General features: G+C 44.6%; 1 protein-coding gene across 3 annotated transcripts in view; it reads left to right on the forward strand.

Moving 5' to 3' along the window:
• Window positions 1–22,938, forward strand: part of Ptpn9 (protein tyrosine phosphatase non-receptor type 9) — a 63,252-nt gene that overhangs the window by 23,144 nt on the left and 17,170 nt on the right. Inside the window, exons 1-7 of one of the 3 annotated variants that reach the window (XM_070042850.1) lie at window positions 4,288–4,546; window positions 7,078–7,221; window positions 9,949–10,038; window positions 11,566–11,690; window positions 15,826–15,931; window positions 18,808–18,918; window positions 21,155–21,483. In XM_070042850.1, the coding sequence (XP_069898951.1) occupies window positions 7,168–7,221; window positions 9,949–10,038; window positions 11,566–11,690; window positions 15,826–15,931; window positions 18,808–18,918; window positions 21,155–21,483 (815 nt within the window). In that variant the 5' untranslated portion in view covers window positions 4,288–4,546; window positions 7,078–7,167. Of the gene's footprint in view, window positions 1–4,287; window positions 4,547–6,586; window positions 6,614–7,077; window positions 7,222–9,948; window positions 10,039–11,565; window positions 11,691–15,825; window positions 15,932–18,807; window positions 18,919–21,154; window positions 21,484–22,938 lie in introns of those variants that run through there. The other 2 variants (XM_070042849.1, XM_070042848.1) reach the window with 2 other exon arrangements.

Raw genomic sequence — 22,938 nt, forward strand, 5'->3', positions numbered from 1 at the left:
TAGCAGTACTGGAGTTTGAATCCAGGTCTTTGAGCCTGCTGGGTGAGTGTTCTTCCACGTGAGCTGCGCTTCCAGCTCATCTTTGCTCACATTTCTCTCCTCACTGGCTCCAGACTGTGATTCTCCTGCCTGTACCTCCCAGGTGGCTGGGACCACAGGTCTATATCACCACCGCTGGCTGGTTATATCGAGATGGAGTCTGGATAACTTTCTGTCTGGGTTGGCCTGTCCTGCCCATCTTTGCTTCCCCAGTAGCTGAAATTACAGATGTGAGCCATTGTACCCAGTCTTACCTTAATTTTTAAAAATCATTTAAGAAGATGAGGGCTCATGATGTAAACTTGCCTGTGTTGATGGCTCTGTTCCAGTTGCTAGTATAAACCATCCAAACCCAAAAAGCATCAAAGTAGCTCTTTTGGATGATGAGGTTTATAGATGATTTCCCTCCCCCCAAATTTCCTTTATTACATTATTTCATAGCATGATAAAATTTAAAATTCTCCACTCCTTTTTTTTTGTTTTTTTGGTGTTACTACTGGGGCTTGAAGTCAGGGCCTACATATTTTTTCTCTCAAGATTGGCACTATCACAGCTCCACTTCCAGCTTTTTGGTGATTAATTGGAGTCTCATGCACTTTACTGCTTTGAGCCTCAGTCCTCAGATCTCAGCCTCTCGAGTAGCTAGGATGACAGGTGTGAGCCATGTGCACCCCACTGGAAAGGCAATTTTAAATCATGTTTTAAGGAAAGCAGTGTTTTCATAATAAAAGGAAAACATTTGCAATAATACTAACTTAGTATCGTTAATTTAAAATTAATATTCATTTACAAGGACAGTTTTTCTATATTTAGCACAGTAATAAAGTGCTAAAGGGAAATTCATAATTCTAGATTAGAAATCCAGTGAACCTCCTTTCTGTGTGTGTTTGCTTAGAATCTGTTTCTCAGCAGATTGACATGGACAAAAAATGAATAGACACAACAAGCAATAATTTACAAAGAAGGAAAGATAGAAAAACAGACCTAAGGAGAAGGCAGTTTACTAATGTATCTGTCCTAGAATAATGGGGAAATAAAATGTTCCTTCAGACACGGAGGAACCTCCAATTTGCTAAAAGCCAGACTTCTGAGTTTTTTAATGAATCACTTTGCTCATTTAGATATTCAGTGCAGCAAGACTGGCTGCGTTTTTTAACTGATGTTTGTCCTGCATAAAATAGTTTTCCTTTATTATAATGACAAGTGCTCCCTAGTCACTGTGTGCTGTGAAAAAGAACTTGTGCTCCGTGAGGCCCTGCTAATCCCCGGAGCTCCAGTAGGGAAAAAAAGGATTTAAACATGGAGGCGGATGGATGTGTAAAGACTTCTTGGCTACAACTGCTTTTGTATGGCCACATGAGCCCCAAAGGAGGAGGATTTTCCCTGTTAGAGAATTCTTTCTCACAGATAAATGCATATTGGAGATTTCTAATTTAAATGTAGGCTTTTGTCCCAGCACTGGGACACCAGGGCAGAGTTGCCCAATTCAAGGCTAGCCTGGGCTACATCGGGAGATCTTTTTTTCTTTGAATAAAGTGAATTAGAGAGATTGAATTGATGATAATAGGCTACAGGGAAACAATACAGGGCATACAATTGCTTCTGTTAGAAGAGATTTTAGTGTAAAATGACTAGAATAAACTCAGAAGGAGAATAAGCTGGGGGTTGTAGCTTAAGTTTTGGGACACCTGTGAGCAAGTGCAAATGCCCTGAGTTGAAACCCCAAAACCAAACCAAAACAGCCGTTCATTTAGAGACTTACCCTGCAATCCTAGCAAGGTGATAGGCTGAGATGGGGGAGGATCCAGTGGTTCCTGATCAATCCAGGCCAAAAATGTAAATAGAACAAAAAAATGAGATGCTTTCTCAACCGAAAAATCCCAGTGGGAAGTGTAAACAGGAGGATCATGATCTGCTCTCTGTTCTGGCCTGTGCAAAAAAGTGAAATCCTGCCCCTACCTTCAAAACAACCATACCATGTGACCCTGGCTTATACCTGTAATCCTGGCTACTTCACAAGTTAAGACCTAGAGGATTACCGTTTGCGACTACCCTAGAGGAAAGTCCTCTAGACTCCATCTCCATAGTAACCAGCAAAAAGCTGAACTGGAGGTGTGGTTCCAGTGGTAGAGGGACAGCCTAGCAAGTGTGAGCCTCTTGAGTTCAAACCCCAGTACCACCAAAATAAAAACCCAACTCCAACCAGATCAAAAAGGGCTGGAGGCTGGGAAGGTGGCTTAGGGTAGAGTGCTTGCCTAGCATGCATGGAGACCTGGGTTCGATTCCTCAGTACCACATACACAGAAAAAGTCACAAGTAGTGCTGTGGCTCAGGTGGTAGAGTGCTAGCCTTGAGCACAGAGAGGCTCAAGGACAGTGCCCTGAGTTCAAGCTCCAGGACTGGCAATAAACAAAAGGGCTGGAGTCGTGACTCAAATGGTAGAGTGCCTGCCTGAAACACTAAGTTCAGACCCCAAAGCATGAGAGAGTATGAGAGCATGAATAGCATGGAGGAGGATGGGGAATGGAGTGATCTCCTGACTTCCAGACCCGTGCCAGACTTGCTCCTGGATGGAGCAGGGTGGCCGCTTCCTCGGGGGACAGGAGTTTTCTAGTTACTTCAGGAGCAAGTTTCCTCTTCATTCTCACAGGCTGTCCTCGTTTACGATTCTGCCTATGAAACAAGAATACCAGCACTGTTTTTGGTTTTGTTTTTTAACCTTTTAGGTGGTTATCCTCTTGGGAATTTTTGGTGTTATTCTCTGTGATACCATCATTTCAACACTAGTGGCTGGTGTTGAGCGTGTGTGTGTGTGTGTGTGTGTGTGTGTGTGTGTGTGTGTCTGTCTGTCTGTCTGTCTGTCTGTCTGTCTGTCTGTCTGTCTGTGTGTGTCTGTGTGTGTAAGCACCTGCGTGAACTCAAGACCTAGGCATTGTCCCTGAGCTTTTGTGTTCAAGGCTAACACTTTACTACTTGAGCCACAGCTCCACTTCTCGCTTTTTTTTAAAAAATATTTTTTTATTTTTTATTCGACTTTCTTTTGTTTGCCTATGTGGTACTGAGGAATTGAACCCAGGGTCTCATGCATGCTAGGCAAGTGCTCCACCACTGAGCCAAAATCCCAGTCCCTTCCGACTTTTTTTTTTGGTACTTAATTGGAGGTAAGAGCCTCAAGCATTTTCTTGCCCAGGCTGGCTTTGAACTGCTATCCTCAGATCACAGCTTCCTGAGTAGTTTGAATATAAGCATGGCATGAGCCACTGTCACCTAGCTTCTCAGCTATCTTATTTTTAAAAGTTTAATTGTAAAGGTGATGTACAGAGGGGTTCCAGTTAATGAATGATTCAGGTAATGAGTACATTTCCTTTTCAACAATGTCACCCCTCGCTTACTCTCTCCAAATCTCAGCTATTTTATAGGAGGTTCTCTTAGTACCATTAAGACTCTCAGTCACGGTTAGGAAACTTGGTTTTAGTTATTTAAACCTAATTGTGGAAATATGTAATTATACTAAGCCTTTGACTATTGGGAAACACATGTTTATTGATAATCTAGTTGAGTGGCTGTAAGTGAAGTTTGTTTTTCCTTTACATTAATTACTTCATGTCTTTTCTAGAGGGGAGACCGAGGCTCCTCGGCCCAGCCCTCCCTAGCTGCCAGGCATTAACCACTGCGCCTGCTCTTGGGCCTGGATCCATTCAAACCACTGGCCTTGAATGAAAATATTTTCTAAACTGTGACTCATCTTTTTGACCTGTTCATTCTTGGAGCAGGAAATGGGACGGGTACTCATTTGATGCTTTTCGATGCTCCTTCCTGAAGAGCGTATTGCTCACTACACGTGCTGGGACTTGTTTTTCGGGTAACTAGCCAGGCTACCGACCAAAGTGTGTGTGCTCAGTGGTGAAGGCCCGATCTGTGTGTGAGCACACCGAGCGCTGAGCAAGGGTCCTGGAGGAGGCCAGTGGAAGACATGGCGCTCCTCATTTCTTCTTTCCGAGGTTCATCTCTTTCACCAGAGGCATGGGGCTCAGGAGGCCAAGCAGAGCAAGCGGGATCTGTGTAAATAGCACAGCCCTGTTTACAGTACACTGGACTTTTCAGGCAAGGCCTGGTCCAGGCTACAGCAGGAGGAATTGTTCCCATGCTGAAAGCCAAGAATAACATCCGGCCAGCAGGGGGACAGAGGTCAGCTCGAGGCTAGCTCTTGGGAGCTACAGGACATTAAGAACCTTGGAGTGAGTTTATTTAAAAAAAAAAAAAAAAAAAAAAAAAGCAAGAGGTACTTGGAAGGGAGGGAATAAGAACTTCATGCCTTTCTCTCATCAGGCCATAGTGATACATGTGTCTTCCTCCTCTTCTTAGTAATTTATTTATGAACAAGGACAAGTCATCTTGGTGTAGTTCATGTCTGAGAAGCTCAGATCACTTCCTTGCGCCCTGAGCATCAATTTATTTCTTCCTTCTTTTTATTGGAAATATTGTATATACTCCGCTAAACAGTGGGGTAAGTATGTTTCTATTCTGGTGTTTTATTCTACAATAGCTTCAAGGAAGCTCACTATAGGACGGATTTAAAAGAAGATGGTTATTTTAAAAAAATACAGTTTGGGGGCTGGGAAGGTGGCTCAATGGTAGAATGCTTGTCTTGCGTGCATGAGGCCCTGGGTTCGATTCCTCAGCACTACATAAAAAGCCAGAAGTGGTGCTGTGGCTCAAGTAGTAGAGCGCTAGCCTTGAGCTGAAGAGCTGAGGGACAGCGCCCAGGCCCAGAGTTCAGGCCCCACGACCGGACCCCCCCCCAAAAAAAAAATACTATTTGCACGTTTCCTGGGGACACCCTTGATGTACTGGGGTTTGTAGGCTCGCTGTATGCCCACGTCTTTTCCTTACTGTCCTTCCTCATTCTGATACTGGCCACTAATCTTGCAGAACAACTCAGACTGTGTGTTTTTTTTTTTGGGGGGGGGAGCATTTTTTAAGTTTGTCCAGTTGCCTTTTCTCGGGCTCATTTCCCCTGGTTTGGTGTCAGCTGATGCCCAGCCAGTGTGATCTGGCTCTTTTCTTTCTGTTTCTTGGCTCTTTTCACTGGCTGTGCCTGATTAGCATTGCTGCTTGTCTCCTTTCTCCAGTGCCTCCGGCGGAAGGCTCTAGAACTCAGATGTAGCCTCTCACACCTCACTTCTCGCTGCTGTACAAAGTTCCATTGTCACTTTATAGAAATGAGGGATGAAGGAGGTGCTCAGCTGGGAGCCTCTGCTAACTAGTCTAGGATTCCAGTTAGTTGTTCAAACATAATGTGTGGCGGTATGGACGGCCTTGGCCAGGCAGGGCCTGTGGCCAGCACTCTCCATGCAGGGCCTACGGCCAAAGCTCTGAAGTCCAGTATTGCCTTTACTCTCACCACCCTTATTTTCATCTGGAAAATGAGTGTACTTTCCTTGTGCCTAGTCACTTGTGCATCTTTCGGAGCAAATGTGGTTTTATTTGGTTTGGTTTTGTCTCCTTCCTCTCCTTTTCCCCCCCATGCTGAAGATAGAATCCAGGGTCTTGCAGACTAAGCAAGCAGCCAGTGTCACTGTACTATTTGTTTGTTTTGAGCTGGTTCTGGGGCTTGAACTCAGGGCTTGAGCACTATCCCTGAGCTTTTGTGCTCAAGGCTAGCATACTACCCTTGTAAGCCACAGCACATTTGTGGCTTTTTTGTGTGGTCCATTGCAGATAAGAATCTCACGGACTTTGCTGTCTGGGCTGGCTTTCAACCTCCGTCCTCAGATCTCAGCCTCCTGAGTAGCTAGGACGACAGGCATGAGCCACTGAAGCCCCACATACTTTTTCTTTTATCCACAGTTAGTGGCTTAATAAGTAGGTGTTTAATATGAATAAATGCATCTTAAATGTGGGTCAAATGATAATGAGGGTGTGTTTAAAATTCAGAATTCTCAGTAGGTTGATCACACTGTGGACTAATAACTGGGGAACGTTTCTAGACAGAAGAGAGAGGAGAGCCATGCAATGCAGAGTAAACTGTACAAAACTCTCATCACTCTAAAGAAATAGAAGGGTAGTTTGGCCAGAGCAGAAATTGGTTATCATAGGGAGGTCTAGGGCTTCCAACAATTCTAGAAACAGGCGTTTTGCCAGCTTGAGGTGGGGGCTGAGGATTCAGGGAACTGTTGGTGACTCCCTGGGAGGGGGCTGCCATATAAGGCCCAGCAAGATTCTGTGGGGTCAGTGAGCACAAGAACAGCTGGCTTTTTGATTTATTCAGTTCCTCCTGGTAGGTTTGTTGCTATTAACTAGTGCTGCTAATTCCAAAGTCCAAACCATTTGCTGATTGTTTTGCTCTGTCCAGTTCGCTTGTGGGACCAGAGCAGCAGCTGAGATGGCTGTTCTGCACCATTACGCAACAGTCCTTTCCAGCGCCCTTGCGTTCGTCCCTTCAAACAACGCACTACGATTCTGATGGGTTTTTGTTTTGTTTTGCTTTGCTTTGGGACCAATAACGAACATCACATCGAGGAGCCCTGGTCTCCCCCTGGTCATTTTCTCATGCATCGCCATGTATTGCCTTGTATATCGTTTCAAACTATTTGACTTTAGACCTGTTTCTTTTTCTCCTGTCTTTTTTCTTTTTGTCAGTCATGGGGCTTGAACTTTGGCCCTGGGCACTGTCCCTGAGCTCTTCAGCTCAAGGCTAAGTGCTCTACCACTTGAGCCACAGCTCTACATCTGGTTTTCTAAGTAGTTTATTGGAAATAAGAGTCTCATGGACTTTCCTGCCCAGGCTGGCTTTGAACCATGATCTTCAGGTCTCAGCCTCCTGAGTAGCTAGCATTACAGGTGTGAGCCACCAGCCCCCGGCTCTCTTGTCTTGTTACCTGCAGTAAACTTTTTAAACTTTAGATTCATTCTGGCTTGGGGAAAGAATGATAATTTTGCCAGCTTTTTTTTGTTTGTTTGTTTCCTATGTGTGTGTGTGTGTGTGTGTGTGTGTGTGTGTGTGTGTGTGTGTATTAATTCTTTGTTTGTCAACAGGCTACCAAGCAGTTTCTTGAGGAGATAAACAAGTGGACAGTCCAGTACAACGTGTCTCCGCTGTCATGGAATGTCGCCGTCAAGTTCCTCATGGCCAGAAAGTTTGATGTGCTTCGGGCTGTGGAGTTGTTCCATTCATACAGAGTAGGTGCATGGGGCGGGGTGGGGGGGGGCTGCTTTCTACGTTTTCATGTTCTTTCTGCTGTTCTTCATATACACACCTTTCTCTGGCTGAGAAACACGAATGCTTGAGACTGTAGAGTCATGGTGAGCAGGGGTACTTTTTTTTCCTTCTTTGACCATGGTGGGGCCTGAACTCTGGACCTGGGTGCTGTCCCTCAGCTCTTTAGCTCAAAGCTAGCGCTCTTAACACTTGAGCCACAGAGCCACTTCTGGCTTTTTCTGCTTACCTAGTGCTGAGGAATCAAGCCCAGGGCCTCAGGCATGCAAGGCAAGCACTCTACCATTGAGCCACCTTCTCAGCCCCAGCAGGGGTACTTTTGCAAAGACATTTCTTTTTTTTTTTTTTTTTTTTTTTTTTTTTGGTCCAGTCGTGGGGCCTGAACTCTGGGCCTGGGCGCTGTCCCTCAGCTCTTCAGCCCAGGGCTAGCGCTCTACCACTTGAGCCACAGCGCCACTTCCGGCTTTTTTTTTTTCTTTTTGCTTATGTGGTGCTGAGGAATCGAACCCAGGGCCTCAGGCATGCAAGGCAAGCGCTCTACCACTGAGCCACCTTCCCAGCCCCTTGCAAAGACATTTCTGTCCCTAAAGTTGTTTGGTTTTTTTTTTTTCCCCTTTCAATCATGGGGCTTGAACTCAGGGCCTGGGTACTGTCACTGAGCTTCTTTTACTCAAGACTAGTACTCTACCACTTGAGCCACAGGGCTACTTCTGACTTTTTGTATTTATATGATATAGAAAAATCAAACCCAGGGCTTCATGCATGCTAGGCAAGCACTCTACCACTAAGCCACATTTCTAGCCCATGCACTGTACCACTTTGAGCCACAGCTCTGTCTCCAGTTTTCTGGTGGTTAACCTAAGAGTCTCACAGACTTTCCTGACCAGGCTGGCTTTGAACCATTATCCTCAGATCTCAGCCTCCTGAGTAGCTAGGATTACAGGCATCAACCACCGGTGTCCAGACTTTGATGATAGAACAGGGTAGATGCCACCTGTAATGACACCTGACCGCATCCTGTTGTCAGGATAGTAGTACATCCTTCCTGCAGTTGGCTGAGTCTTTACTTGTGCCCTGTCCCCTGGTGACCTGTCCCATTTACTCCACAGGTTTTCAGGATATCTGGGAATTTTAGAAACCTTTTCTTCAGATGAATGCCGAGTTTAGAGAGTCATTTAAGAAGAGGAGCTTTAGTGCTGGAAAAAAGAACCATTATATTAAGATCCAGGTCTTAACAATACCTTTTGCAAATACAGCTACACCAGCATTTTACGCTAGTTATAATTTTTTTAATATTTTTAAGGGGGATCAAACTTTGGTTCTGCATTGATTCTTCTTTCTTTCTTTCCTCCTCTTTCTCCTTCCCCTCCACCTTCTTCTTCTACTCTTCCTCCTCCTCTTCACTGTTAGTCTCTCTTTCTCTCTGTATATACACACAGACACGCACGTGCCACACCTCCAGCTTAATGCTTACTTTCTTAGTTGGTAATATCCTTGATAAAAATGCTATGTGAGCCAGGCGTCAGTGGCTCATGCCTGTCATCTGAGCTGCTCAGGAGGCTGAGATCTGAAGATCAAGGTTTGAAGCCAGCCTAAACAGGAATGTTCCCGTGAGACTCTTACCACCAACTACTCAAAAACTGAAAGTGGGGGCTGGGAAGGTGGCTCAGTGGTAGAGGGCTTGCCTTGCATGCATGAGGCCCTGGGTTCGATTCCTCAGCACCACTTAAGCAAAAAGAAAAAAGCCGGAAGTGACGCTGTGGCTCAAGTGGTAGCTGAAGAGCTGAGGGACAGTGCCCAGGCCCAGAGTTCAAGTCCCATGAGGAAACAAAGAAAAAGAAATCAGTTCTAACCGAGATCTGAAGCATGAGCAGGAATCAGGCAACGACAGGAGTGTGGCAGGCAGATGCCAGGAGGTGGACAGAGAGAAACCTAGCTGAGTCAGAGTGGGAGTGGGAGCAAAGAGGTCAAAGCAGAGATGAGCAAGGCTGGGAGTGGCACTGTGGCTCAAGTGGGAGAGCGCCAGCTTTGAGCAAACGAAGTTCGGGGACAGTGCCCAGGCCTGAGTTCAATCCCCAGGACTGGCAAAAAAAAGGAGAAAATTATTGTGGCTTAAAAGAGAACTCAGCGTAATTAAAACAGAATATTGGAACCATGAGAATGGATGGAGGTCATCCTAGAAGGGTTTGAAAAGCAGAAAGATCGGGGGGGCACTGGTGGTTCCCACCTGTAATCCCAGCTACTCAGGAAGCTGAGATCTGAGGGTCGCACTTCAAAGCTTGCCCAGGTAAGAAAGTTCTTGAGACTTTTTATCTTCAGTGAAACTCTGAAATGGAGGTATGGCTCAAGTGGTACAGCACCAGCCTTGAGTGAAAAAGCTGAGGGACAGCACCCTGGGTCCTGAGTTCAAGCAGGACTCATTCGGGGGGGGGGGGAAGAAATTGGATCTGCTGCCTTAATGTTACTCATGGGTAGTTTTTCAGGGTTAGGATTCTTACAGATAGTATTCGATATGTAAGGGGCTGATGAGATAGCTGTGGACAGGAATTTGGTTGGGAAAGGGAGGTTGCAAAGTAATTCACAACTCAGTTGCTGTCTCCTCTTCCTTATCTCTGAGGTGTGGTGGTTCCGTGACACTGTCCTGGGGGTGTAGTTATTTTTATATTCATCTTGATACGCTTCTTTTGCAGGAAACAAGAAGAAAGGAAGGCATCGTGAAGCTAAAGCCTCATGAGGAGCCGCTCCGTTCTGAGATCCTCAGTGGCAAGTTCACCATCCTAGTGAGTGTGAAGACATCTTGGCAGTGCTTTGCAGCTTCCTGTTGTATCTGTTCTCTTTGGATTCCCCCCCCCCCTTTTTTTTTCCAGTCCTGGGGCTTGAACTCAGGGCTTGGGCACCGTCCCTGAGCTTCTTTTGCTCAAGGCTAGCACTCTGCCACCTGAGCCACAGTGCTACTTCCAGCTTTTTCTGTTTTATGTGGTACTGAGGAATTGAACCGAGGGTTTCATGCATGCTACGTAAGCACTCTCCCACTAAGCCACATTCCCAGTCCTCCCTTGGTATCTTAACCACAGTCAGGAGTAGATGTGAGGTACCTAATAACAATTGAATTACTCATATGTACAAGTTGTTGACATTTCTACTAGTAGTTAAAAAGATTGAAACTGGTGGCTTGGTGGCTCAGGCCTGTCACCGTAGCCACTCAGGAGGCTGAGATCTAAGGGCTACAGTTCGAAGCCAGCCGTGGCAGGTGAGCCCGTGAAAATTATCTCCAGTGAACCACCAGAAATGGAGCTGTGGCTCAAGGGGTAGAACACTAGCCTTGAGCAAAAGAGCTCAGGGATCTTGCCTAGTTCCTGAGTTCAAGCCCTATGACCAACCAAAAAAAAAAAAAAACACACAAGAATTATGGATAGTTAATTTACAGGAGACTTAGAAAAGTTTCTCATTGCTCCAGTCTGGTAAAAGGCCTGCAGTGGGTCTCTAATGTGTAAGAACACATCCTTTCCTCCTCAAAAAGTGTGGTTTCCATACACACATATAATGTACTTGGATCATGTGCATCACCTTTATTTCTTTCTTCTTAATCCTTCATATCCCCAGCATATCAGTCTCCCTCCTCCCCCATTTCCATCCTGGGGCCTGAACTTGGGGCCTGGCCACTGTCTCTAAGCTTTTGTGCTCTTTTTTTTGAGCCCTTTCCTTCTTTAATGGGACCTCTCCACTTCCCAGAGACTTCTTGGCCTCTCAGGTAAGGATATGACCAGGGATTTACAGCAGCATGGCACAGTCCAGAAGCGTGGCTTATGTGGTAGAGCTATGAGCAAAGAAGCCGAGCAAAATAATGAGCTCCTGAGTAGCAGTGCACATGCATGTTCACACACACCCATTATGGTCAGGCTGTGTGTATAACGTGTATAAGAAACAGAAATGGGTTAAAAAAAAATAATAAAGCAGCTGGCGATCCTGCTGCTGGTTTCTTCTACCTTCCTGCTTGGGATATGAGCTACGAAGCCAGTTTAAAACCATCCTTTGATCACTTGCACTAGAAGACCAAAAAAAAACAAAAAGGGGATTTTCCATTTTTCCTTACAACAACAATGTAGATGTAGTGCAGGAGGTGCTGCGAGAGCCGGGCACGTGGGAGGATAGTATTTTTCCTTTCTGAAGCAATGGATTCCAGTCAGGGACATACTGCCATCATCTCTTCTCTTCCTGTGCCAACTCTGGATCCAGGGTGTGAGACTTCGTGGTTGTTAGGACATTCTATTTTATTTCCAAATGTTTCTTCTCTTTATTTGCTCTAGAATGTTCGGGACCCAACTGGAGCTTCCATTGCTCTCTTCACTGCCAGACTGCATCATCCCCACAAGTCAGTCCCGCACGTGGTTCTTCAGGCTCTGTTCTACTTGCTAGACCGAGCGGTGGATAGGTAAGCCCGGACAGAGCTGGGACGGTTTCTGATTTGATTCAGTGTAGCAGGTTCATTCCCCCTCTGGCTCTGGGCTGTACCCTGGGCAGCACAGTGAATACTAAACAGCCCATGTTTTGAAGGGTGTAACCTGTTTGCGGGTGACTGTCGAGATGTGTTCTATGGATCTATTTCCAGAAATCAGGATATGGAAGAGCCACTTCTTAGCAATTGATTCACTTATTGGAAGTTAGAGGGGATTAAAATTACTTGCCCAGATTCTTTTTGCTTTTATCACAAACCTAGGGGCATGTGACTAACTGTAGTTCCCTAGTGGATGAGGCCGGAGGATCATGAGTGAAAGACCAGTTTGGGCTACGCAGTGACATCCTGTCTCAGACAGACAGACAGGCACACAAATACACCCAAGAAAAATTAAAAACAAGAAAAACCCTCCACAAGCCTTGGTTTCTTTGTGAAATAGGAATTACGCTTGCCTCAGGATTTTTGAATATTGCTATTCAGGGGGAAGAGCTCAAAAATATGAAGTTAGTCCGGGCGCTGGTGGCTCACGCCTGTAATCCTAGCTACTCAGGAGGCTGAGATCTGAGGATCGCAGTACAAAACCAGCTGGGGCAGGAAAGTCTGTGAAACTCTATAATCTCTAATAAACCACCAGAAAACCGGAAGTGGTGCTGTAGCTCAAGTGGCAGAGTACTAGCCTTGAGCTGAAGAGCTGAGGGACAGCGTTCAGGCCCAGAGTTCAAGCCCCATGACTGACAAAAACAAAACAAAACAAAAAAAGTATGAAGTTAGGCAAAATAGCTTTGATTGTAAAAACAGACACATAGGAATAAGAACAAGCTTATGCCAGGTCTCTTTCTCCCCTCAGGAGAATGAGATTACATAAACAGAGAAAGTAAAGAGCAAAGACGTTTCCTGCACTTTTTCCCCCCATGGTGTGGTTTGAACACGGGGCCATGCACATTCTAAGGCTGCAGTCTGCCACAGCGGGGCTTTTGTTGAATTGTTCTCCTGTGGGGGGCTCAGCCCGGTCTCAGGTCTTGTTTGCTTTGCTCTTGGCCTGAGCTGTTTCTACTCTGTTAGGCTGATTTCCTGCTCTACATCTTTTTTCCCTTGGGTTGCCATTTATCTCTTTATGCTCTTGATGTCTTTGCCTGGTCCTGTGGATAAGAAGGAGCTAGGTGTGGTGGTGCAGTCCTGTACACTCAGGTGAAGCGAGTGAGACCTAGTCAGAAATAAAAAGGCTGGTAGCGTGGCTCCAGTAGAAGACTTGCTGAGCGATCCTGGGTTCATCCAGCCAACCAGCCAACACACCAGCAAGTGCTATAGAGAACTGAGGCAGCAAGAGAGCATGGTGTACAACTTCAGGCAGGCTGTGCACTTAGAAGCTGGAAGCAGCCAAAGGATTGTCTGAGCTAGGACTCCCTGTCCAGTTCGCGTGTGTTGCCTTGTTCCCATTGCTTTCCCAGTACTTAGCTTATGCTGCAAGAGAGAAATCCACATCCCACATACAATATAATTCTGAAGCGATGAAGTTGTTCAGGAGTGAGGGGCAGCAGTGTCAGTGGTTCTTAGTAGAGGTGTGGGGTTTCTCAGCTCCCCTTTCCTGTGGCAAGTCTTTAGCATACTTGTCAAAATGTGAGAATGTGTGAATTGCCCACTAGCTCAGGAAGACACATGAGAGGGTCCTTTAGTATTCCAGCTTGAGTGAGCTGTCATGTAGGCCTGGCCAACTGTTTGGCCGTGGTCAGCTGTGGGACAGTAGCCAAATCTTGCTCTTTGCCAGCGTGAGTTTGTTATCCCACACTAGGGCCAAACAGCATAATACATAATTAGAATTGCAACTTTGTTTTTATAATATTCATCCCTTACTTAAAAACCTCAGTGATTTCTCATCATCCAGTGGACACATGTGTGCTAACCAGATGTGAGCCCTTCAAGCAAAATACTTTCTCCCATGACTGGAAAACCAGAATGGTCTTTCCTCTCCCTTCCTTCACTAAGCCTTGCCTTTGTGTTATCACTGCCTCTCACACTTCAACCTGCCATGAATGAAATTCTTACTCTGACCTTCATGACAGTTACTACCAATGCTGCATTATGGACTTAATTGTTCATAGCCTTGGCTGTGCATATTGGCTTAGTGGTACAGCATTTACCAGGGCCCTGAGTTTCATCCTTCAGCACTGCCTCTTCCAAAAATAGTACATGGCACATGGGTGCCATTTACTTTAACATACTAATAATAGATTTCTGCGTGCGTGTATATATGTATATGTGGATGTGCACATGCGCTTCTATGCACGCACCAATACTAAGACTTAAACTAGGGCCTTTTGCTTGGCTTTTTTGCTCTCTGCTGGCACTCTGCTGCTTGAGCCATACCTCCATCCTGGCTTTTTGCTGGTTAATTAAAGATGGAATCTCAGAGTTTTCTGCCCAGGCTTGTTGCAAACCATGATCCTCCAGATTTCAGCTTCCTGGGTAGCTGTGATTACAGGCATGAGCCACCCGGACCTTGCTTAGAGTTTTTTTGTTGCTGTTATTGTTTTTGTTTTTATATGTAACTCTAATATGTGACTTCCTTGAGGGCAGGGAACCTTTTTAACATTATATAAGTGAATATTTCCCAGTATTTGTGATGGGAAGAGAATGCTGTCATAAATACTCACCTGTCTGTCATCTGTTTTCTGCAGTCTTGCTTCATTGATTGGCCCTCACATATCCCTCCCTCCTCCAGGTTCTTTTCAAACAAATGAAAGGGACTATGGCTTTTTTTTGGTGACTGACCTGGAGCTTGAACTCAAGGGCTGGACTGTCCTTGAGCGTCTTTTGCTCAAGGATAGTCCCCTATCACTTGAGCCACAGCTCCACTTCAGGCTTTTTGCTGCTAATTAGAAAAAAGTCTGATGGACTTTCTTGCCTGGGCTGGCTTTGACCTGTGACCCTCCCATCTCAGCCTCCCGAGTAGCTGGGATTACAGGCAGGAACCATTGGGTTCCCACTTGTGTTTGAAACTTCTTGGTCGCCCTTGTAACATACAATGTAGAAATCAAGCTTGGCAGGGAGGCAGTCTGCCATATTTGTACACCTCATATTCTATACCAAGAAAAGCAAGACTCTGTAAAATTTGTGTTTACCCTATGTGTTTTCACAGAATAGCAGTTTGATTTGGGAAGAATATACAACCTGCTTTTTATTACATTCTCTTTCCTGTCACTGACTTCCATTTCAGCTTGTTAGCACAAATCAGGGCCTTTGAGAAGAAAACCTGTAATTTTAAAAACTGGCCTTAGATGAGTACATGGAGAAACGGAAATTCTCTAGACTGGCTGGTCTGCTCACTAATTGTGCCACATGTTTGACAATACCTTTGATGTCAGAAAACCATAGTCTCTGGGATCGTGAAAAAGTACTAATTATTGTTTAATACTAATGTAAGACATTGTGGGATTCTTAGAAACAACATCTGATGGAAAACCTTGGATATGCCTTAAAATTAGAGATTTAAAAAAAAAAAATGTTACCTTCTGGGTGTGGGCTTCTTTCTTGGATTTTTTTAAAGGGGTAAATGGATGAAAGAAGGTAAAGCAGAAAATGAGCCTCACTTAGCCAGGCGCCAGTGGTTCACGCCTGTAATCCTAATCTGAAAATCACCATTCAAAGCCAGTCTGGGCAAGAAAGTCCATTAAGACTGATCTCTTAATCACCAAAAACTCAGAAATGGAACTGTTTCTAAAGTGGTAGAATGCTATTCTTGAGCAAAAAAGCACAGACACACACACACACACACACACACACACACACACACACACACACACACACACACACACACACACACACACACACACACACACACACACACACACACACACACACACACACACACACACACACACACACACACACACACACACACACACACACACACACACACACACACACACACACACACACACACACACCCCTAAATACATGTGAAAAAAATGCACCTATATATGAGTAGTCTAATCACACAATGTTGGTAATGATCTTTTTGGTATGCATATCAAAAGCCAGTTAATACCTAGCTTTTGTTGAATAAAGACATTTGCACTGAACAAATGTTTTTGTTGAATGATTTGGTTTACAGCTTTGAAACTCAAAGGAATGGACTGGTGTTTATCTATGACATGTGTGGTTCTAATTATGCCAACTTTGAGCTGGAACTTGGCAAGAAGGTCCTAAATCTGCTGAAGGTAAGGCTGTGGGAGGGCTTTTCTTTCTATTCTGGGGGAAGAGATCTGGGAATGATGTAAGTTTGGACATTATGTTTAATTGAAAGGCACCTATAAATGATGACTAATAACTGCTTCATAAGAACAAGATACGGTGTTGAGAATGAAGTGAGAAGAACTGAAAGTCAAAAAAGCATAAGCAAATTCTAGTCATAAAAATGGAATGTTTCTTTCCTGGAGTCTTGTAGAAGAATAATTAATGAAGGCATAAGTATAGCATCTGGGAACCGTGATACTTCACCAGTGGCTTCTCAGACTTTTTTTTTTTTGTCTCAGGATAACCTGAAATATGTTTTTTGTTGTTGTTGTTGTTTTTGTCTGTTTTGGTACTGGGGATCGAACCCAGGACGTTGCACTTGCTAGGCAAGCGCTTTGCCGCTGAGCTACATCCCAGTCCTTTTGTTTTGTTTTTTTTTAACCAGTCCTGGGGCTTGAATGCTGGGCCTGGGCCCTCTCCCTGAGCTCTTCAGCTCAAGGCTAGTGCTCTACCACTTAAGCAACAGCCCACTTCTGGTTTTATGGTGGTTAATTGGAGATAAGAGTCTTATGGACTTTCCTCCCCAGGCTGGCTCTGACTCAAAATCCTCAGATCTCAGTCTCCTGAGTAGCTAGGATTACAAGTGTGAGCCACCTTGAAATATGTTTTACATGCCAACTTAGTACAAAGGAATGCATATAAACTTAATCTATACAAATAAGTAGTATTATATGCATATAAATGTATATGACATAACAATCTTCCCGTGTATGTTAGCCACTCCCACATGTAAAATCTGGAGGTGTTTCTTACTTTTTCAACTTTAAAAGATACCTGGTTATCCAGGCTTGATAGTGCCTGTCTGTTATCCCAGCACTCAAGAAGAATAAAAGCTATAAAATAGACTATGCTGTTTCTGGTCATATTTTGCATCCCAATGAATTTGGGGGGAAAATGGATGAGATTGTCTGAGTTGTTCATATTTCAAAATTTATAACAAGGGTGGATAGACCTGTGTATATGTATTTACAGAGCAAAAACATTTCACAGAAGCAGCTCCACCCTTGCTGTGTGTAATTACTTAGATGATTTCTATCCGGTCCCATCCCATCCTATTCTGTCCTGTGTCTGTGCCAGTACGGCACTCGCACTCAGGACCTTTGTGCCCTTGCTTGGCGTTTTTTGCTCAAGGTGTTCTACCACTTGAGCCACCACTCTATTTCTATCCTTTTGCTGGCTACTTGGAGATAAAAATCTCCCAACGATTTGTCTGCCCAGATTGGCCTCAGATCTCAGCCTCCTGAGTAACTAGGATTATAGGCATGAGCCACTGGCACCTGGATTTCTATTTTGTATTTCTAAAATGTGAAACTGTAAATTTATTTCTGTACTCATTGCATTACCCCCTGCAGCTTGGAAAACATTGCTATAGGAGCATTCGTTCTAGGATCTCACCTGGCAAATATTATTGAAATAGCTTTTATTTGTTCTTGTGACTCTACAGTAGAAATTATAGAAACAGGAGCTTACGTTGTATGTTGTTTCCTAGAACTTGTTCTTTTTTTTTTTTTTGTCCGTCATGGGGCTTGAACTCTGGTCCTGGGTGCTGTCCCTCAGCTCTTCAGCTCAAGGGGAGCGCTCTACCACTTGAGCTTCAGCACCACTTCTGATTTTCTGGTGGTTTATTGGAGAAAAGAGTCTCATGGACTTTCCTGCACAGGCTAGCTTTGAACCGTGATCCTCAGATCTCAGCCTCCTGATTAGCTAGGATTACAGGAGTGAGTTACCAGTGCCTGGCTTAGAACTTGTTTTTTTCACTCATCATCATTACTAAAATTCATATTGTGGTATATTGCTGTGATTCATTCCTTCTTGTTGATGGATAGAACCATTCAATCCTTCTCCATTGATGAAAAGTTTACTCGTATTTACTCTTCTGTTAATAGCTCCCTCTAGCCTGGCGCTGGCAGCTCGTGCCTGTAATCCTAGCTACTCAGGAGGCTGAGATCTGAGGATCGCAGTTCAAAGCCAGCTTGGACAAGAAAGTTTATGAGACTCTTATCTCCATTGAGCCACCAGAAAGCCAGAAGTGGAGCTGCGGCTCAAAGTGACAGACCTCCCAGGTGCTGAGTTCAAGCCTCAAGACTGGCACAAAAGAAAAACCAATGGCTATTTCAGTTATTCCCTAAATTCTGCTGCTTTGAATGTTCTTATTTTATAAATTGACTTATGCTAGAATATTTTGAACTTAAGGCTTCATGCTTACCAGCTGCTGCTTTTGCTGCTTGATCCATACCTCTAGTTCTATATGCTATGGTTATTTTATTATTTTGGTGGTATGGAGGTTTGAAATCGGTGCCTCATACTTCCTTGGCTTGCTTTGTCAGCTGGCACTCTTACCACTTGAGCCATGCCCACAGTGTGTCTTTTTGGTGGCTATCTTTGAGATGGAATCTTGAGTTCTTTTTTTTTTTTTTTCTCATCCTGGGTCTTGAACTCAGGGCTGGGCACTGTCCCTGATCTTTTTTTTGCTCAAAGCTTTTTTGTAGTTAATTGGAGATAGGAAATCCACAGACTTTTATGCCTGGGCCGGCTTCTAACCGTGATTCTTAGCTCTCAGCCTCCTGAGAAGTTAGGATTACAGATGTGAGCCACTGGCACCGGACTTGCTAGCATTCCTTGCAAAGGTAAATCACTTTCACAGTTCTTTACTTCTTTCGTCCATTTTTCCTCTTGCTAATTAGATAGAAGGTAAATTAGGCTATGGAGTTCCCTGCTGGGTCAGAATGAGAAGGAGTGAAGAAAAGCTATACTTGAAACTGTAGGTGTGTCCTTAAAACCTGCTGTGTTTTCTCCATAGGGGGCATTCCCAGCTCGCTTGAAGAAGGTACTGATTGTGGGAGCTCCTATATGGTTCCGAGTTCCCTACTCCATCATCAGCCTGCTCCTGAAGGACAAAGTCCGGGAGAGGGTAAGGCAGGCTTACCTTCACTTACTTGGAGGTAGATAAACACATTCCCATCTATCTGTTAGTGAAAACCCACAAATTAGTTTTCTACCTTAAACAAAATTTTTTTTTAGTTGGGCACTGGTAGCTCATGCCTGTAATTCTAACTACTCAGGAGGCTGAGGTCTGAGGACCAAGGTTTGAAGCCAGCTCAGTGTGAGACTCTTATCTCCAATGAGCAACAGAAGACCAGAAGTGGAGCTGTAGCTGAAAGTGGTAGAGTGATACTCTTGAGCAGAAGAGCTCAGGGACAGCGCCCAGGCCCTGTGTTCAAGCCTCATGACCAAAAAAACCCAAAACAATGTAGTTGACCAAGTTAAAGTTTTGGTACAGCAATTTAAATTGTGAATTAGGAAATAAGATGAATAACGAGGATACTTGTAACTGAGGCCATGGATCAGACAAGCTAATGTAAAGATATTTGTACTGTGAAATCTTCTTAATTGCCTAGTGAGACAGAGTGGGACAGATGATTCTTTTTTAACTTTTTGTTTTGTTTTTGCCTTCTTTTTTAGTAGTGGGGATCGAACCCAGGATATGGCACTTGCTGCACAAGTGCTTTGCCACTGAGCTACATCCCAGCCTGAGAGATGGTTCTTTTTTTTTTTTTTTTTTTTGGCTTGGTCATAGGGCTTAAACTCTGGGCTTAGGTGCTATCCCTCAGCTCTTCAGCTCAAGGCTAGTGCTCTATTACAGCGCCTCTTCCAGTATTCTGGTAGTTTATTGGAGATAAGAGTCTCATGGACTTTTCCTGCCCAGGCTGGCTTTGAATTGTTATCCTTAGATCTCAGCCTCCTGAGTAGCTAGGATTATAGGCAAGAGCCACCAGTGCCCAGCCGAGAGATGATTCTTAAAATAACTCCCCCCTCCAGTGTGTTATAGGTGTGCAGCACTACACCAGGCATGTTCTTGCATTTAAATTAGAGGAAATATACACTCATGCATAACTCAAAAGCAGTGGATTCTGGGAATTCAGCTCTCAGTGAGCCCTGTGCCTCCAGGAGCATAGGGTCCTGAGAGAACACAAAGGGCATAGAGGGAAATTCTGCCTCAGGCACTCAAAAAGGGCTTCAGAGGACAGGTGAGACACAGGGGAGAGGAGGGCCTTCCAAGAAGAGGCACTAGCTGGGACTGGGAAGGTGGCTCAGTGGTAGAGCACTTGCCTTGCATGCATGAGGCCCTGTGTTCGATTCCTCAGAACCACATAAGCAGAAAAAGCCAGAAGTGGCACTGTGGCTCAAGTGGTAGAGCTCTAGTCTTGAGCTGAAGAGCCAAAGGACAGTGCCTAGGCCCAGAGTTCAGGTCCCACAACCGATCGAAAAAAAGAAGAAGAAGAGGCACTAGAAAGGGGGATACAAGTTTTTAAGGAGATCACCGTTCCTAGTCCACACAGATTGTAAGAAGAGCCAACCAGACTAGCTTGAGGCTTGTGTCTTAAGAGTATAATTACATATTATGATGACTTGCCTGACATTGTTCCTGTGCTACCTGCCTCTAGGTAAATGGCTTCATCTTGCTTTCATAGAATTCACCTTTGGGAATGCCTATACCAAGCCATGAGCGAAATACAAGCTAACAGGCTTGTGTGGGGTTGACCAAAATAACCACTACCTGTTGTGCTCTTTGTAGTGAAGAGTACTAACATGGGATAGTACTGAGGTACTTACACAGTACAAAGCCTTTGTGCACTGTACCTTGCTTTCAGAAGGTATGTTCCAGGCCCCTGAATTCCAAGGAGTGAATTTGTAAGATATTTTGGGCATTTAAACTTCTTTTTTTTTTTGGGTGGTGGCACTTGAACTTAGGGCCTGGGTGCTGTCCTTGAGCTCTTTTGCTCAAGGCTAGTGGTCTACCAGTTGAATCACAGCTCTACTTCTGATTTTCTCACCAGAAAATTGAAAAGAGTCTCAGGTACTTTTCCTGCCTGGACTGGCTTTGAACTGTGATCCTCATATCTCAGCCTCCTGAGTAGCTGGGATTACAGGTGTGAGCCACCAGTGCCTAGCTGAATTCAAACTTTTGTCGGAGAAATTCTAGGAGCTCATTCCTAGGTAGATGAAGTACAGTCTACTGGTTTCACAAGTCTACCAGAATTTCCAGCAAATCTAAAAATCTAAGCTGAGTGGTAGCGTGTGAGCTGTTTGTCATCACCGTGTTAACCCTCAACATCTCCAATATCTCTCTTCTTTCTGCCTTCCAGATTCAGATACTAAAGACATCTGAAGTGACCCAGCACCTGCCCAGGGAGTGCCTTCCAGAAAACCTGGGTGGGTACGTCAAAATTGACCTGGCCAATTGGAATTTCCAGTTCCTACCCCAGGTGAATGGCCACCCCGACCCACTGGATGAGATCATCCTGTTCTCCCTACCTCCTGCCTGCGACCTGGACTCGGTGCACGTGCCCGGCCCCCATGCCATGACCATCCACGAGCTGGTGCACTATGTCAATGCGCGGCAGAAGCGTGGCATATATGAGGAGTATGAGGACATCCGGCGGGAGCACCCGGTGGGCACGTTCCACTGCTCCATGTAAGTGGGGGCACCACACGTGGCAGGCCCAGCTGCAGCTCTGGACCTACTGCCTCTTCTGTGCTAACCAGTTGCAGGCCTGACCACCCGGACGGCCGCTGTGCATGCGCTATCCTGGACATTGCAGTTCCTTGTACTAACGGGCGGGTCTCCGTAATAATGGAAATACCTCCGGATATTTTCTTACAAGATTCTTTTTTTAAGGGTCAAGCTCACAATGTAGTAAAAATGCAATAACTTGAGAGGCGGGAAGCATCCAGGGGCAGGATTGTAAATGAGTTTGTCTCTTACCTTTTTGGATTTTTCCTTCTAAGTCCTACTTGCAAATGCTCTGCTAGTTTATATCTGGCTCATAACGACTTGGTAACTATTTGTTGGCAATAAGCATAAATCAGTTCTCTTTCCATGTTGCTCTATTTCTTTCAAAGTGTTTTCTTAGGCAGGCATTGGTACATCACACCTGTTGTCATGTGTTTTTGTTTGGGGTGCGTCTTTGTTCCTTTTTTTCTTTTTTCTTTTTTTTGTGCTTGTCCTGGGGCTTGAACTCAAGGCTTGGGCACTGTCCCTGAGTTTCCTTTTTGATCAAAGCTAGGGCTCTCTCTACTACTTGAGCCACAGCTCCACTTCCAGCTTTTTGTATAATTAAGTGGAGATAAGAGTCTCACAGACTTTTTTGCCTGGGCTGGCTTTGAACCATGATCCTCAGATCTCAGCCTCCTGAGTATCTAGGATTACAGGTATGAGCCACTGGTGCCTGGCTTGTTTAGTTTTGTTTATTGAATATAATTTTATTTTTATCGTTATGGTACAGTTACCATTTCACCATTTAGGTAATGAATACATTTCTCTTTTGGACAATGACATCCCTTTCTTTGCTTTCCCCCCAGTTTTCCCCATCCTCTCTCTGCCCACAAGTAGTGTCTGGCTATTCTTTGTCAGCTAATAGATGGCAAAGATTTTCTTCCATTCTCTAGGCTATCTTTTCAGCCTAGTGGCTATTTTCCTTTGCTATGCGGAATTTCTCAGCTTCATGTAATCCCATGTACTCCTATTGCTGAGCTGTTACAGTGCGAGTCTGAAAGTTACTGCCTATGCCAAAAAGTTCTGGTGTTTTTCCTGTTCTTTCCTGTAGTAGTTTCAGAGTTTCAGATCTTCTCACATTCTGTAGCCTGTCTTTTCTGTCTAGTGACTATTTCCTTTGTTGTGTGAAAGTGTTTTATTTTTAGTTCCCTGCAATCACATTCGTTAACCCTTGCTCTAATTTGCTGTGCTGGTGGAGTCTGTTCAGGAAGTTTCTGTCTACGTCACTGTTTTAGTGTTTCCTTTATTCTTCCCTGTAGTAGTTGCAAATTTTAGGTCCTAGGTTTAAGATCTTTAATCTGTTCTTTTCTGGTGCAGGTCCTCTAGAGCTTGAACTCAGGACCTAAGCTGCTGTCCCTGACCTTTTGTACTCAG

This window comes from Dipodomys merriami, unplaced genomic scaffold, assembly GCF_024711535.1.
Source record: "Dipodomys merriami isolate MVZ:Mamm:240054 unplaced genomic scaffold, mDipMer1.0.p SCAF_33, whole genome shotgun sequence".
In the NCBI taxonomy this organism is placed as follows: domain Eukaryota; kingdom Metazoa; phylum Chordata; class Mammalia; order Rodentia; family Heteromyidae; genus Dipodomys; species Dipodomys merriami.